The 15,547-nt window shown below is 38.4% G+C and overlaps 1 protein-coding gene across 12 annotated transcripts in view; it reads right to left on the bottom strand.

The window, feature by feature from the left end:
- Positions 1–15,547, bottom strand: part of OXR1 (oxidation resistance 1) — a 479,029-nt gene that overhangs the window by 77,854 nt on the left and 385,628 nt on the right. Inside the window, exon 1 of one of the 12 annotated variants that reach the window (XM_032246264.1) lies at positions 14,390–14,768. The exons of 8 other annotated variants lie outside the window; for them this stretch is intronic. In XM_032246264.1, coding sequence (XP_032102155.1) covers positions 14,390–14,588 — 199 coding nt within the window. In that variant the 5' untranslated portion in view covers positions 14,589–14,768. Of the gene's footprint in view, positions 1–13,272; positions 13,364–14,389; positions 14,769–15,547 lie in introns of those variants that run through there. 3 more of the 12 variants (XM_032246240.1, XM_032246302.1, XM_032246294.1) reach the window with 3 other exon arrangements.

Raw genomic sequence — 15,547 nt, 5'->3', positions numbered from 1 at the left:
CCTCAGGAAACTTATAATCATAGCAGAAAGCAAACAGGGAAGCAAGGCACCTTCTTTATAAGGTGGCAGGAAGGAGAATAAATGCAGGAGGAACTACCAAACACTTATAAAACCATCAGATCTCATGAGACCTCACTATCACAAGAACAGCATGGGGGAAACTGCCCCCCATGATCCAATTACCTCCACCTGGTCTCTCCCTTGATATGTAAGGATTACAGGGATTTTAATCCAAGATGAGATTTGAGTGGGGACACAAAGCCTAACCATACCACATTATGTTTCTGACATGTATCTAAGCAGGTCCTTTTTATTTGTTCTTTTTTTTTTTTTTTTTTTGAGATGGAGTCTCGCTTTGTTGCCCAGGCTGGAGTACAGTGGTGTGATCTTGGCTCACTGCAACCTCAACCTCCTGGGTTCAAGTGATTCTCCTGCCTCAGCTTCCTGAGTAGCTAGGACTATAGGTGCACGCCACCACACCCGGATACATATAATTTTTTTTTTTTTTGCATTTTTAGTAGAGACAGGGTTTTACCATATTGGTCGGGCTGGTCTTAAACTCCTGACTTCAAGTGCTCCACCCGCCTCAGCTTCCCAATGTGCTGGAATTACAGGCATGAGCCACTATGCCTAGCCCTATTTGTTCTATTTTCTGTTTGTCTATCTGTTCTTTTAGACTTCTTTCCTTTGTTGCTTTCCCTCAGTTCAGTTTTATTAACTCTTTTTTCTCCCCCACTCATCTGAAAATTATATATTATTTTTAATAATTCTTTTAGTGGTTATTCCAGAGATAAAAAGTCTAAATTATGGACTTCTCACAGCCTAATATTAACTGGTACTTTTATCCTCTTCCCAGGAAATGCAAGGATGTTAAAAATTGTGTGTGCCACTGCCAAGATATATGCAACACTTTTATACTTTAAATACACGTGTATGTATTAAAAAAAAATCGTAAGACATTATTTTTAAGATAGTCAACATTCATTTAGTTTTACCCTCATTATTTATTATTATTGCCATCTCTGGGAAATTTCACAGGCCACAGAATTATAGGTGTCAGGTACTTTAATCTTTAAATCTTTAAGTTCCCAGTTTCTTAGTTTTTACTGTGTCTGTTGAGAAATCAATGTCCATCTTAATGCTGTATGATTGAAAGTAGAAAAACCATTTTTTTCTGATTGCTTTAAACATTTTTTTTTTTTTTTTTGGTCTTTGGTGTGGTTTCCACTAGAGATTGACAGGGATGCTTGAATGTGAATTTAAGTTTTTCAGTTTTGACATTTTCAGCCATTCTCTCTTTCTTTCTCTCTCATTTTTTTACGGAGACAGAGTCTCACTCTATTGTCCAGGCTGGAATGCAGTGGCACAATTTTGGCTCATTGTAACCTCCATCTCCTGGGTTCAAGCAATTCTTGTGCCTCAGCCTCCAGAACAGCTGGGACTACAGGTACACACCACCACGCCTGGCCAATTTTTATATTTTTAGTAGAGCTGGGGTTTCACCATGTTGGCCAGCCATTTCCTCTTTAAAAAAATGCTTTTGTCCATTCTCTCCCCCATCCACTTTAGGAATTCCTATGTATATGTCAATGTTTATATTAGAACTTCTCACTGTATCCTGTATTGAACTTGCCTTCTCCTATATTTTCCTTTCTTTCCTCTGTTTACTCTGGACATTCTCTTCTGACTTACCTTTCAGTTAAGGAATTCTTTCCTCTGTGGTGTCTAATTTGCTGCTAAATCCGTCCACAAAGGTCCTAATTTGGGGGATTGTATTTTTAAGTTTTAGAATATCCATATTTCTTTTTCATAGTTTGTATCTTTCTACAAAATTTTTAATTGGGTCAAAATTCTCAACATAGCTATTTTAAATTTGATAACTACAATATCTAGAGTTACTGTAGGCCTTTCTATTCTCTGTTGTGTCACATATCTTGTCATGTGCCTATATTTTGTGTGAAGATAAAACTTGTAAAATTGTCTGGACACATAGAAATTGATAATTCTCCATAGAGAATTAATGTTTGCTTCTGTCAAGTGCCTGAGGACACTAGTAATACTAGATTTTATTAATTTATAGAAATTTTAATAATTTGAAGTTGAAATATCTTCCTAGGAAAGCCTAGCTACTTCAGTTTATCTTTCTCCCTAAAGTACAATATTTTGGGGTCCAAAGTGAGAAGAGATGACTAGGGCCATCCTATGTGATAAGCCTTGCACTCTAGCCCAATCCCTTTATACATACAGCCTGTCAAATGCACCTTTTGGTCTCTCAGTTCCTGTTTCAGGAATCAACACATCCCCCAGGAAAAAAACAATCTCAAATTGGAGATCTCCCTCCTTAGAACTCTGTCCTCTTTCAGATCCTATCCTACTGATACTACTTTGCTTTCTGATACCCTTAATAAAATTTGTTTGCTTTTTGTCCAGCTTTTTAAATTGCTCTCAGCAGGATGGTCTGCATTGGCTACCTTGCTATTACAAGACTCAGAAGTCTTTGAAGCAGAGAACTAACAAAGTAGTATAAAACCTTTAAAAAATCATTTTGATAAAAGCATGGAAAGGCATACTGGAGAACGCAAGTCTGGAAATCATCAATGAAACTACTATGAGATCAGTTAATGTAATAAAAGACTCCTATTATAACTTAATACTATAGTATTGATAATAGCTATGTATAAAAAGTTTGATGATTTAAAATATTGTGCTGTAAGTCAGTATTTTCCAAAATAGTAATAGAGACATTAAAACTTCAAACATTTTAAAAGTATCTTCTAAAATAAAAAAAAAAAAAGAAGAAAAAAATGCTGACTGTAGCTTTTCTAATTATTCTTTCTATAATGAGATTGTAGAAAAAATCTGTATTTAAACATTTCACTATTAACTCTTTATCCATGATCAAAACAAAACCCCTCAATTTTCCCTCAAATCTAGTATTATCTTTTTCTAGATACTACTCCATCTCTCTGCTTCTTTTCAGTTGAATTTTTGAAAGCAGAAATCTATTTTTACTGCCTTTACTCCATTATCTCCTATGGAATCCATGATGTATTGTAATATCTTCTCTTCCCCAGTTCACAATCCCTACCCTGAAACTAATAAATTAAATGGCAAATTTGATGGGCTTTTCCATTTTTATTTTATTTGATCTCTGAAACATCCAACAGATTTCTTCCGCATGTTCCTCTTTCCCTTTATTTGAAAGTATTTACACCCCTCTTGGTCTCCCTCTTTCTCTTTATTTGAAAATATTTCACACTCCTCTTGGTCTCATACCCATTAATGTTCCTCTTTAGTACCCCATTTCCTCCATCGGGCCTTAAAATTGGCTGTCTTCTAAGTGAAAAGATCCATGAAATTAAAGAGCTATAGGGCCTTGCTACTTAAACTATGTTCCAGGGACCAGCTGCATGGACATCACCTAGAAGCTTACTGTGAATGTAAGATCTGAGGCTTAGTCTAGAGCTACAGATTCACTACTGATTTGCATGCACAACACTTTGAGAGACACTACAAATAGAGCTTTTGAAGAGATCAAAGACCTGCAGTATGAGTAAGTGACAAAGAAATGGGCTTCCCTACATAACTTCCTATTTGTGACAGTTAACACCAGCAGTTTTGAAATCTGTCAAACTAATACAATGGCTTCTAAATTAGTCGTTGTGATAGACTACATTATTGTTACTAAGCCTGTATTCCCTGTTGAGGAGTATAAAGCATCCTTCACCTTCCTATTGATCTCAGACAGGGCCAACTTGCTTTGCCTAATAAAACATATGTGTCTTCTAGGTGGAAGTGTTTAGAGCCAATGTTATACTTTTTAGCTCTCTTTTCTCTCTATCTCAAAACCACAGATCTTCCATATAGTGGCTGCTCCATCAACATGTATTTCAGAAGGAAGATATAATTTCTAAAAGATTATTCCACATACACATATGTGGGCACATGAGTCAGGCTATTCCCAATTCTACTCTTGGTTAAATTATTACGCCTTGGGAGACTAAAAAAAAAAAAAGAATTATTCAACAATTCATACATAAAAAAGCAAATCATCTACTAGAGGAAATGGAAAAGAGACTGGCTTGCATGAGGCATCTCTACTGAAACATTACCAATGCCACAAGACTGAATTTATGCCAATTATATCAAAGACTCCAGAATCGAGAAGGACATTCTAAAAGAATTACTAGGGAATATAGAATAATAAGTTATAAAAATGTGGTTGAAAATCTAAATGTAAATGTTACAAACATGGACAATGTAAAAATAGTAAAATGAATAAATATTAGCATGTGAGAAGAAGAAAAATGAGAAATCAAACTGCTAATGTCATATCAAAGCATGGTTAAATATATCTTACCTAAAACTGAAACAAGACTGTAATTACAATATCAACCTGAATTTTTTTTGTTTTGTTTTCAGAATCTGCTTAAATTTAGACACACTCCTTAGGAATTAATCTCTTGGGGTGAAGAAGTATTATCTTACATTCTGTCACTCCCACCTTCTATCCATCCATCCATCCTTCTATATGTATATACACATAGAAGAGCTCTTGACAGTAATGCCTACTCAAATATTAATAATATCTCTGGGTGACTGGATTAGAGGTGATTTTTTAAAGTTTAATATTTGCAATGTATGACATTTATATTTAGTATGAATCAGGTTTATTTTAAAAATTGATGTTTTTTTCTTATAAAAGACTGGAAGCAAATATTCCACAATATTAATGGTTCTTTAACTGTGGTATGTGAAAAAGAATAATTATAATTCCAGTGATTTAGAGTATTTATTGCACAAGGACATTGCTACACAGTCATTTCATCTTCAGCATCTTTCTCTCAGCACATAAACATGCCTTCCTTTTAGCAACTTTTCATTATAAGTCACCTCAACTTTCTTAAGGTCTCAATCCTATCCAGAGGTTGGCAGAAAACTTAAACATGCATTTCTTTTATTAACCTGCATCATAAAACAGGTGCAAGCCCCAAGTACTTGTGAAGAAAAATAAAAAATAAAAACCTGCTAAATTTATCAAGAGTTTGATTGAGAGAAATATCACTAGGAAAACAGAATGATGTAGAGTCCTTCACATCCTAAGTCAGCGGTTTTTAACACTAGTTACATATTAGAATTCTGTAAGAAAGTTTGAATTAAGATCTTAAACTTAAGAGATTTCATGACAAAATCTTTGATTATAATATTTTGGCATCAAAATTTTTTAATGGCTTCCCAGGGAATTCTAATATATACCCAGCATTGAGACTCATTGCTATCAATGCTGTCCAATGGAACTTTCTGCAATGGTAAAAATGTTTTATATCTCCCTTGTATAATATGGTAGCCACTAGACATGTCTTTTGAGTACTTGAAATGTGTCTAATGAGACTAAAAGCAGAATTTTAAATTTTACTTAATTGATTTACATTAAAATAGCTACATGTGCCTAATCACAAAGATTCTTTGCTTGGCCAAATTTTAGTCAGGCTGCTGAACCTTCTCCTAGGCCTATCTGTGCACTTCCTCGTATAATCCAGTTTCAGCAAGAATCATGTTAAGTCATTTTAGCAGGACCCTTCCCCCACCTCTGCCCCACACCTCCCATCCTGGATATCTGATTACCTTCCATATCTGATGAGTTTTCTCATTCTCCACTGTCCAGGTGAAGTGTGATTACCTTGGTCTGTCTTCAGCAAGAATCCTGGTAGGTCGGTTTCACCAGAATCCCGTTTATTTCTGACGTTACCTCCTAGCAATTTTCCATCCATCTACCCCTACTCTACTCCTTGGCTATAAATTCCTACTTGTCCATTTTGTATTTGGAGTTGAGCCCAATCTCTCTCCTCAACCACAAAATCTCATGGCCACAGTCCCTATACCTATTGCAATTGTCCAGGATAAAATTTGTCTTACCGAAGTATTATCAAATAATTTTTTCTTTAACACTAGTTACTACCATAATGGACAGTGCAAATATAGAATCCTGAATCCAAATTTCACAATTCAGTTCCTCATTTGCATTAGCTGCATTTCAGATACTCAAAAGCCATATTTGCCTAGTGGGTACCATACTGGACATCACAGATACAGACCAATTTCATCAACTCAGTAAATTCTATTGAGTAGTACTCTCAAAAAAATCTAAAACAGAGAGTTGTAACTATCTAAAAATCTATAGTTTAATATTTAAAACCTACCTCTCAGTTAAGATGGACTGTTAGATAACTGCATATTTGGATTGCTTTCCCTTGTACAGGACTGTTTTTACTAACTTGCAGTTTAAAGCTACACCATTGAACCATATTCAAACTATATTTAATGGGTTTAAAAAAAATAAAAATAGACTATTGAAACTAAAGTCTGTACTTACTATAAAAATAATAAGCTTTTTGGTTTGTTTTGCTTTATTAGAGTTTCATGAGAATTTTTTTGTTATATTCTCACTGTAAGAAGTAACTGTGTTTCTCCTGGCTGCCTAAGTAACAGGTTTACCTTTATCCTACTGACACTGTGATTTATTTCTGATTACATTTCCCTTTTTCCATGGACTGCCAGAAAACAAAAGCCAATTTTGGTCCTTTTTTAAATATGCATATTTGACCTTAAAACATGTTCTTTTTGTACTACATTGAACAAAATTAAGAGTCTCTTAATGTAAGTTTCCTAGCGGCCATGAAATAAGCCTTCATACACAGAAAAACACTATCTGCAGTTGTTTTACTTTTAATGTTAGATTTCTGGAAGTTAAATATATAAAAACCTACTTTCCCTTAAGTCTTCTACCATAAAAAGTGCATTCTATTTATAATCTAGCAAATTTTAACACTGTCTACAGTGCTTTAAATAGTTGACCAACTCAAACTGGAAAATTAAATATCCCTAAATAATCCTATTCTAAACATGGGTAACTAAGTTCTCTTATTCATATAGCAGGTCCTTGAATAATACTGTTTTCTTATCATTTTTTTTTATAACTTTGATGAGGAAAAAAAAAATCAATTCCCAGTCAAGGCCACTGTGTGGGGTTTTACACATTTTACCCACATCTGTATAGGTTTTCTCTGGGTACTCCAGTTCCCTCTCACATCCAAAGACATGCACGTTAGCTTAATTAGTGTGTCTAAACTGTGCTAATATGAATGAGTGTGTATATTTGTGTGCGTACGCCCTGAGGTGGAATGCTGTCCTGGCTAGGGCTGGTTTCCACCATGTACTATGAGCAGGGCAGGATCCAGCCAACAATGACTTTGACCTGGAATAATTCGTAAATAATTATTTTACTTGTCTTTATTAATCTTTAATGTTTGTATATTTCACATTTATTTCAATATTTAATAATGGAAGTATTTTAGGTCTTTATTTAGAAGTTTGCTGATGTTTTTGTGATCCAAAATATGCGGTAGGAACTTAACTGTTGTTTACATCAATTAGCTTAAGGTAAAAATTGGTTTCTTTATACATTATTTGCCTTCAAAGTTACAGTTTCCACAAACCTATTAATGATGTTAAAATGAGGACTTACTGTACTAAACTGCATTTATATATTTACTATATTCTATTTTAAACACATTAATTGCTTCTAACAAGTAAACCTCCTAAGAACTTAAATATTAAATAAAACCTTATAATAAGTTTTAAATATAACAAATGTTAAGTTCTTAAGCATTCCAGTGTTTTCTAAGTTTAGCCAAATTCTTACACCTTTCACCTTAAAATCACAAGTCAAAAAACAATTACACAAGTATGCATTTTAAATTATATGACTAATTTGCATGCACTTTTATAAGTTTAATTCGCTGAAACATAAATGCCTTAAAGACGAAATACACTGATTACTCCTAGACTTAAAACAAAAATATTAATATAAGCATTTAATAAATTTCATCATTTTTATTTTACTTCTAACCTTCCCACGGATAAAAGACTTATCCACTAAGAAAAGTGTGGTTCCCAGATCAGCAGCATCAGCAATACTTGAGAACTTGTTAGAAATGCAAGTTATCAGCCACACAGAATACACAAATTCTAGGAGAGGTATCCAACAATGTTTTTCTAACAAGCCCTTCAGAAAATGATTCTGTTGCATGGTAAGGTTTCTATCAGCTTATTTTAGAGGCGGTTTTGTTCTAGAACAAAGATAATACAGGACTTCCTACCAGCTATCCAGTGAGGTGAGCAGCAATTCCAAAACAGGCAAATCAATCTCATGCCTGAGAACCACTGAACTAAACGAAACACTATTAAGCAAGGCTAACTAGTTGGGAGTTACCATTAGAACCCACTGAGGTTGCTGATCAAGTAGAAAGTATTCTCTTCCTCCCACCCCGACTTTAGGAAAAGAGATTAAGACTAGAGCCAGATAGGGTTATCTTCCACCAACACTGTGAGATTTTGGTTTTGTGGTGGTGGTGGCTGTTTTAAATAGATACTGTAACAACTGGCATTCCAGATCCCTTAGAGCAGTGGTCCCCAACCTTTTTGGCACCAGAGATCAGTTTCATGGAAGACTATAGATGTGGGGGCAAGGGGTGGGGGATGGGGAGAATGATGGTTTCTCAATGAAACTGTTCCACCTCAGATCATCAGGCACTGGACCTTGCATGTGCAGTTCACAGTAAGGTTTACATTCCTATGAGAATCTGACATCTCCACTGATCTAACAGGAGGCAGAGTTCAGGCAGTAATGCTGGCTCACCTCCTGTTGTGCAGCCTATTTCCTAACAGGCCATGGACTAGGGCTGGGGACCCCCGTATTTCCTTGGTTCAAGATAAGCCATTATGTAACATTCACTTACTTAATATATTTATTGACAGTTTCGCTCTTATTTATTTATTTAGAGATGGAGTTTCGCTCTTTCACCCAGGCTGGAGCGAAGTGGTGCGATCTCCATTCATTGCAACCTCCACACCCTGAGTTCAAGTGGACTCTCCAGCCTCAGCCTCCCGAGTAGCTGGGATTATAGGCGTGTGCCATCATGCCCGGCTACTTTTTGTATTTTAAGTAGAAACAGGGTTTCTCCATGTTGGCCAGGCTGGTCTCAAACTTCTGACCTCAAATGATCTACCTGCCTTGGCCTCCCCAAAGTGCTAGGATTACAGGGGTGAGCCACTGTGCCTGACCAACTATCATCTAACTCTTAATGTATCACCTGAGGTGGCAATTTCCAAACTAAGATATAAATGATTTTTCTCACACCCTCACTGGATTTTGCATTTCCAGCTGTTATTTTACTATCTTCCTAACCCTAAAGAACCTTCAAGGACAATCCATCCTATCCTTACAATCTTAGGTAATTTAACTTTAATAACTTACATGACAGGATTTTAATTTTTCTCACATTTTTTTTCCTATTCAAGGACTGTAACTCTTGCAAATACTAAGAAAACACCTAAATAAATTCTGAATCTCTCCTTTCTTCCTTTGGTTCATATTTTTCAAAAGGAAAAAGGATAACAATATTACTATCTCATCAAATTTTTATTAGGATTACATAGAAAACATTTGCTCACAGCCTGCCCCATTACAGCTATTATTCGTGCGATAGATTGAGTACCACTTATCTGAAATGCTTGGGAACAGAAGTGCTTTGAATTTTGGATTTTTTTGAATTTTCCTAAAGGATAAGATGGATTTGGAATCTGTGCATTACTGACTGAGCAACCCAAATCCAAAATGCTCCAATGAGCATTTCCCTTGAACATCACATAGGCCCTCAAAAAGTTTGATTTTGGACTTTCTGATTTGGGATGCTCAACCTGTATTACTACTTCTGTTATTACTAAAAGTATCATTATCATCATCATCCCATTTATTGAAATAGCCATTACCCCAATCCAAGTAAGACATGATTTTATTATACCTCCCAATATTAAGTACAAACCCTTATTATACACTCCCATAATATATTTACTTTCCCATGCCTAATACCCAACACCGTTATAAATTCCTTATCCAATGTCTATTTTCCCAACTAGATAGGGTCATTAATGGGCCTCAGTAACCTCACCAGTAAAAATAAAAACGCTAATAATAATTACCTCATAGGGTTCTTGCTGAGGGTTAACTTGTGCTTAAGACACAGCAATCAATATATGTGTTGCCTATTATAATTATTATTCCATGTCTTGTTTTATCTTCTATGATTACCCAAAGTGAATCAATAACAAGAATAACAATCTCAGGCTTCTGAACTCTTCTACTTCAATTACATACATTCAGCACATGAGATTTTCTTAATGTAAACCTAAAATGAAATTTTAGTATCAGGGATAATCATTTTAAAATACTATTATTAAATAGGTTTTCCTTGACATGTCAAATAATTCAGGTCATAAAAATATAATACATTCCCACTTAACTTCATTTTTCATCAACTCTTTTCGTATATACACACATACCAGTAATATATATACTATGAGGCAGAGCAGTTTTAGGTGCCCAGTTCACTAATTTGCAAGTAAGGTCTATGGTTGGTATTACAAGTTGTTAATGTCCCATATTCAAAGTTGAAAGTACTGTTGGCTACTGTAGTCAGCACTTCTGCAGAGGAGTAGCCATTTTAGTAGAACTGTTCCATCACTGTTTCCACTACTGCTGTCCACCACTGTCATCCTCCCACCAAGGAGCCAAGAAGGACTAAGACAAAAAAGTAGACCCCTGCTCCTGTACCTTCTCACAACCCAATATTAGAGGAGTTACGCATCAAGAAAGGGTAGAGGGCAGTTTGTGACAGCTAGACCACATCTCTTCTTCACTACAAACCTAACCTGGAATGGGAACTGAGGCTGAGATAAATGGAGGTAGAAACTGAATATGAGACTGAAATTTCTAAATAAATGTACCCAGTCTTAAATAACTGTAAGATACTGTTTTAACTGCAAAAAGCAAATGAAAAGAAAATGTATAAGGGCTGAGCTGTGCTCAAAGAATCCTGTCACCAAGTGGGAAAATGAGGTAGATATAATAGCAAATTTATCTATATTTATTACAATATAATCTAGTGAAGTGAGTACTTTTAAAGATTATACATTGAGTTATAGTCATACCCCCAAACAAGAGCTGTATTTAAAGTTCAAAACAATTTTTTTTTAATCAAAGCATAAGGTATCCTTTAACCAGGAACAAATATTATATTTCAAGATGTTTCCTTTGTAATTGTTATTAACTAGATCAATGGTGTGATAATGTCTTTAATACGTATAAGTCTCAATTATGGTTTTCCTGGGAGAGCTATAATGATGGAGCCAGCAAGCACTAAAAGCAGGTAAGAGCAAAAGCAGCCACCTTGGAGAGAAGTAAAGGAAGGAGAGATACTAACAGTCTAGTAAATGGTTTGTTTATAAAAAGGGTAAACTCAGAAACATTTAACCAAAGTTGTTGTTTTCTTTTTTTTTTTTTTTGAGATGGAATCTCACTCTGTCATTCAGGGTGGAGTACAGTAGTGTGATCTTGGCTCATGGCAGCCTCCACCTCCCATGTTCAAGCTATTCTCCTGTCTCAGCCTCCCCAGTAGCTGGGATTACAGGAGTGCTTCACCACACCCAGCTAATTTTTGTTTTATTTTTGAGACAGAGTATCATTCTGTGGCCTACGCTGGAATGCAATGGGGCAATCTCACTGCAACCTTGCCTCCTGGGTTCAAGCAATTCTCCTGCCTCAGCCTCCCAGGTAGCTGGGATTACAGGTGTACACCACCACACTCAGCTAATTTTTGTATTTTTAGTAGAGACACGGTTTCACCATGTTGGCCAGGATGGTCTTGAACTCCTGACGTTGTGATCCGCCTGCCTCGGCCTCCCAAAGTGCTGGGATTACAGGCGTGAGCCACCGCAACCAGCTGACATTTGACCGAAGTTTTATCTGGTCTATCCTTAGTCTGTCAATGGCAAAACTATCCTATCAACATCATTACTGAATGAACATGACTCCCCTCCACCCCTTCGTGATGCAAACTCCTCTGATGTTGGGTTGTGAGAAGAAACAGAAATAAGGTATCACTTTTTCATCTTAGAAGATGAAAGGAAGACTAAGATCACTAGCCACAAAGGGTTTCCTGGAATGCAATCATTCTACATGTGTAAAAGCATCTGTAACAAGAAATACCTCTATAATAGGACTTTAAAAAGAACTGAAGAATGATAGCAGGAAACTTAAGCAGCTATTAAAAAGCTGAAATAAGAGTAGTGTCAAGCAAAAAGAGCAGAAGAAATCCTTCAAACAGACTGACAGATACTCATTCTGAAGGACACAAACACAAAGAACCCTAGAGCCAAAATCCATCTCATAAGCAGCTGCAAAGCACAGAACCCCCTTGTAAACAAAGGCTAGCTGGAAATACTTGAAGAATCATTTATTTTTTGCTTGTGTTATTTACATGTTGCCTCTCAAAAGTCAGCGAGTTTTCTCTGTTTCTGCTCCAAATGAAAATGCTCTAGAACAGAGAACTATTGAAATCACCAAATCCAACCTCATTTACAAAGGAGAAAATATAGGCCCAAAAAGACTAAGTAACTTGTCCAATTTCTTTCAGGAAGTTAATGCTAGGATGTACCTACTCACATGACTATGGTCATACTTTGACCTCACAAGGCCTCTCTAATGTGTCAGAGATTTGGGGGCACTATGAATATTAAAGAATTTGCAATGAATTAATAAGGCAGCTTCAATAAAAGAGGAATACGTATCATTTCTGCAGTGCCACTTTGAAGGAAGATGTCAGATAATAGCTGTGTGCCACACACACACACACACACACACACACACACACACACACACACAGTCTCTCTTTTTGCTCAGTCTGGATTCTCCTTCCTGGCTCAAAGGCTCTTCCTGAGCAGAGTAGCTGGAACTAGAAACAGGTGCCACCAAGTGAATCCGGTACACGTGTTCAGGCTTATTTATTAAAATACTAACCATATTCCTTTTTAGTTAAGTTACTCCACGTACCTCTGAATTCTCCATCTATCTCAAGGCTGGTCACATATCAACGGTTTTCAATTAGGGTACTGAAAACTCATTTTAAAAAATCCTTGATTCAAACACTTTAAAGTCCCATTCCTATGTCTGGTCCCACCTTTAAGAGGATTCTGCATTTGGTTAACGTCCTTCATAGCAGAAACAAAAAGTATATCCCTCCCCTTTTCATTTCCTAATTCCATAAACAGCAATTCTAAAGACAGAAGATATTTTGTGTAGAGTAAGGACAATTTATTTAAAAGGGCTATGCTAAAATGAGATTTTAATATTTCTTCAAAGCTTAAATTACATACCTACACACATAGATCAATAGATGTTTTTCTTGTTTTACTGCTTTAAAATAACTAGCAGGGCCCAGCATGGTGGCTCAGGCTTGTAAATCCCAGTACTTGGGAAGGCTGAGGCAGGAGGATCTCTTGAGGCCAGGAGTTTAAGACCAGCCTGGGCAACACAGCGAGACTCCATTCCTACAAAAATAAAATTTAAAACCAAAAAATGACTGGCAGCATGTGGAATTATAAATAGATTTAACATACTTTGTGCCTATCTCTATTTTCTAAACTAATGCTCATTTATTTTCATAACCCTCAAATGTTAAAGCAATTAACAAAAACAAAATAAGACATGGCTAGGGTGTCTGCTACCTGTTAAAGGAAGCCAAGGACACTAGAAGTTACCCTATGCATTATGCTAAAACTGTTCAGCAGCATTTAAAAATATTCTGTAAGTTTTCAATCTCACGTCGTTACAACCGACTGTTTAAAAGAATGGCATAAAGCCACTGTGGTGAAAAAAAAAAAAAAATCAACACAACACAAAATAAACAGGAACTGAGAAAGTTTCCAGGTTCTGCCACAAGACAAAGTGCAGCCTTTCAAAAAGTTCACGATGCAAAAAGTCAACTAATTTCCAACGTTAATGAAGCGTTTTGTTTTACAAAGAAGTATCTGGCTTTTTATTTTTCGGTTAGTACGTGAATCCTAACAGCTGACAAACATCAAAGACTGACCCAAATCAAAACCAAAGCCGGCACAGAGCTCTTCAAGAATCTAAGACTGAAAACATGGATGTCATAACTGGTTCAGTCTTCACCTCCCAGTGGGAGGGAAAGAGAGCATGGATCGCACCCTTGAAATACTTGGCGGGGAAAGAAAATCGAGTCTAGGTGAGGAAAGCAGGAAGAGCAGAGCAGGAAGAGCTGGCAAGCAGCTGAAAGTCTTCCGACCCCAGAGCCGAACGAGTCCTTCCTTCCTCGCACCCGGCAGCCGCCACCCCAGCCGCGTCGCCCGCCCGGGCCCAGGCACACCTGCCAGGCCATACAGCGACCCACGCCTGGCGCCACGACCGCCACCTCCCCCCAGCCCTGAGCCTGAGTCGGCCGCGCGGGAGGCGAAAGGAGGACGGGCTCACCAGGTCCCTCCGGGCTGGACGGCGCCGGGGGCCGGTGGGGCGGAGACCCGCAGCCGGGGTCCCCCTGGGCGGGCTCCCTCAGGTAATCCTCGAAGCGCACCTGCCGGGCTTCGCCGCCGCCCGCGAACCCCCACAGGCGGTTGGCCGTGCCCCGCAGCAGGCGCCCGCTCTTCCCAGTGAACGTGGTCAGATAGTCCATGCTGCCGCCGGGCCAGACGCGGGACGGGGGCCCAGGAGGTCAACGGTTTGGGCGGTGGCGGCCACCACGAGCGCGCCCGCCCGGCAGTGCTACCCGACCTGGGATAGGCGGCTACGCGCGCCTCACAGGAGGCGGGGAGGGGGAGGGGGGCGTCCCTCTCCCGGCCCGGGGACGGACCATCAGGAAACCATGCGTCGGGGGAGCAGAAGACGGACAAAAGTTTTTGAAAAGTTTTTCCTCTCGCTTTCAAGTGAGAAATGAGGCAGAACTTAGCTTGCTAAACAGGTATATTCTTCCTGGAACCGACGCAGTGTCAGACAGCTGGTCGCTTTTAAGCAAGCTTGATCGGTCCTCTCTGCGCACCCCCCCATTCGCCTGGCGCCAATGGAGCTGGCCTGCCCCGCCCTACCCCACCCCTCCCCGTTTGAGCTCAGACCGAACTTTCAGGACTGCGGGTTGGGTGGGAAGACGTGGACACCTAGCCTTCTGCCGAGGTCAGAGGAGGGGATAAAAATGGCCTACGGGAGACTCTGCTGGAGTTGCATGGAGTTCTGGAACCCAAGAGGAGTCTGAAAATAACTGTCAAAAAGTTTGAAGGGTGTGTGTGTTGGCGTGAGGGAAAAAGAGGGTGGAGTGCATCACATAAAACTTTTGTGACCAGTATTTACTTTTTTTTTTTTTTTTTTTGAGATGGAGTCTCACTCTGTCGCCCAGATTGGAGTGCAGTGGCGCAGTCTCGGCTCACTGCAACCTCTGCCTCCTGGGTTCAAGCGATTCTCCTGCCTCAGTCTCCTGAATAGCTAGGACTACAGGCGCCTGCCACCATGCCCGGCTAATTTTGTATTTTTAATAGAGACGGGGGTTCACCGTTTTGGCCAGGCGGGTCTCTAACTCCTGACCTTGTGATCCGCCCGCCTCGGCCTCCCAAAGTGCTGGAATTACAGGAGTGAGCCACCAAG

The sequence above is a fragment of the Sapajus apella genome, unplaced genomic scaffold (assembly GCF_009761245.1).
Source record: "Sapajus apella isolate SASKATOON/1434 unplaced genomic scaffold, GSC_monkey_1.0 scaffold3, whole genome shotgun sequence".
In the NCBI taxonomy this organism is placed as follows: domain Eukaryota; kingdom Metazoa; phylum Chordata; class Mammalia; order Primates; family Cebidae; genus Sapajus; species Sapajus apella.
Note: the sequence above shows the minus strand (reverse complement) of the source record. Positions and strands in the feature narration are given on the sequence as shown.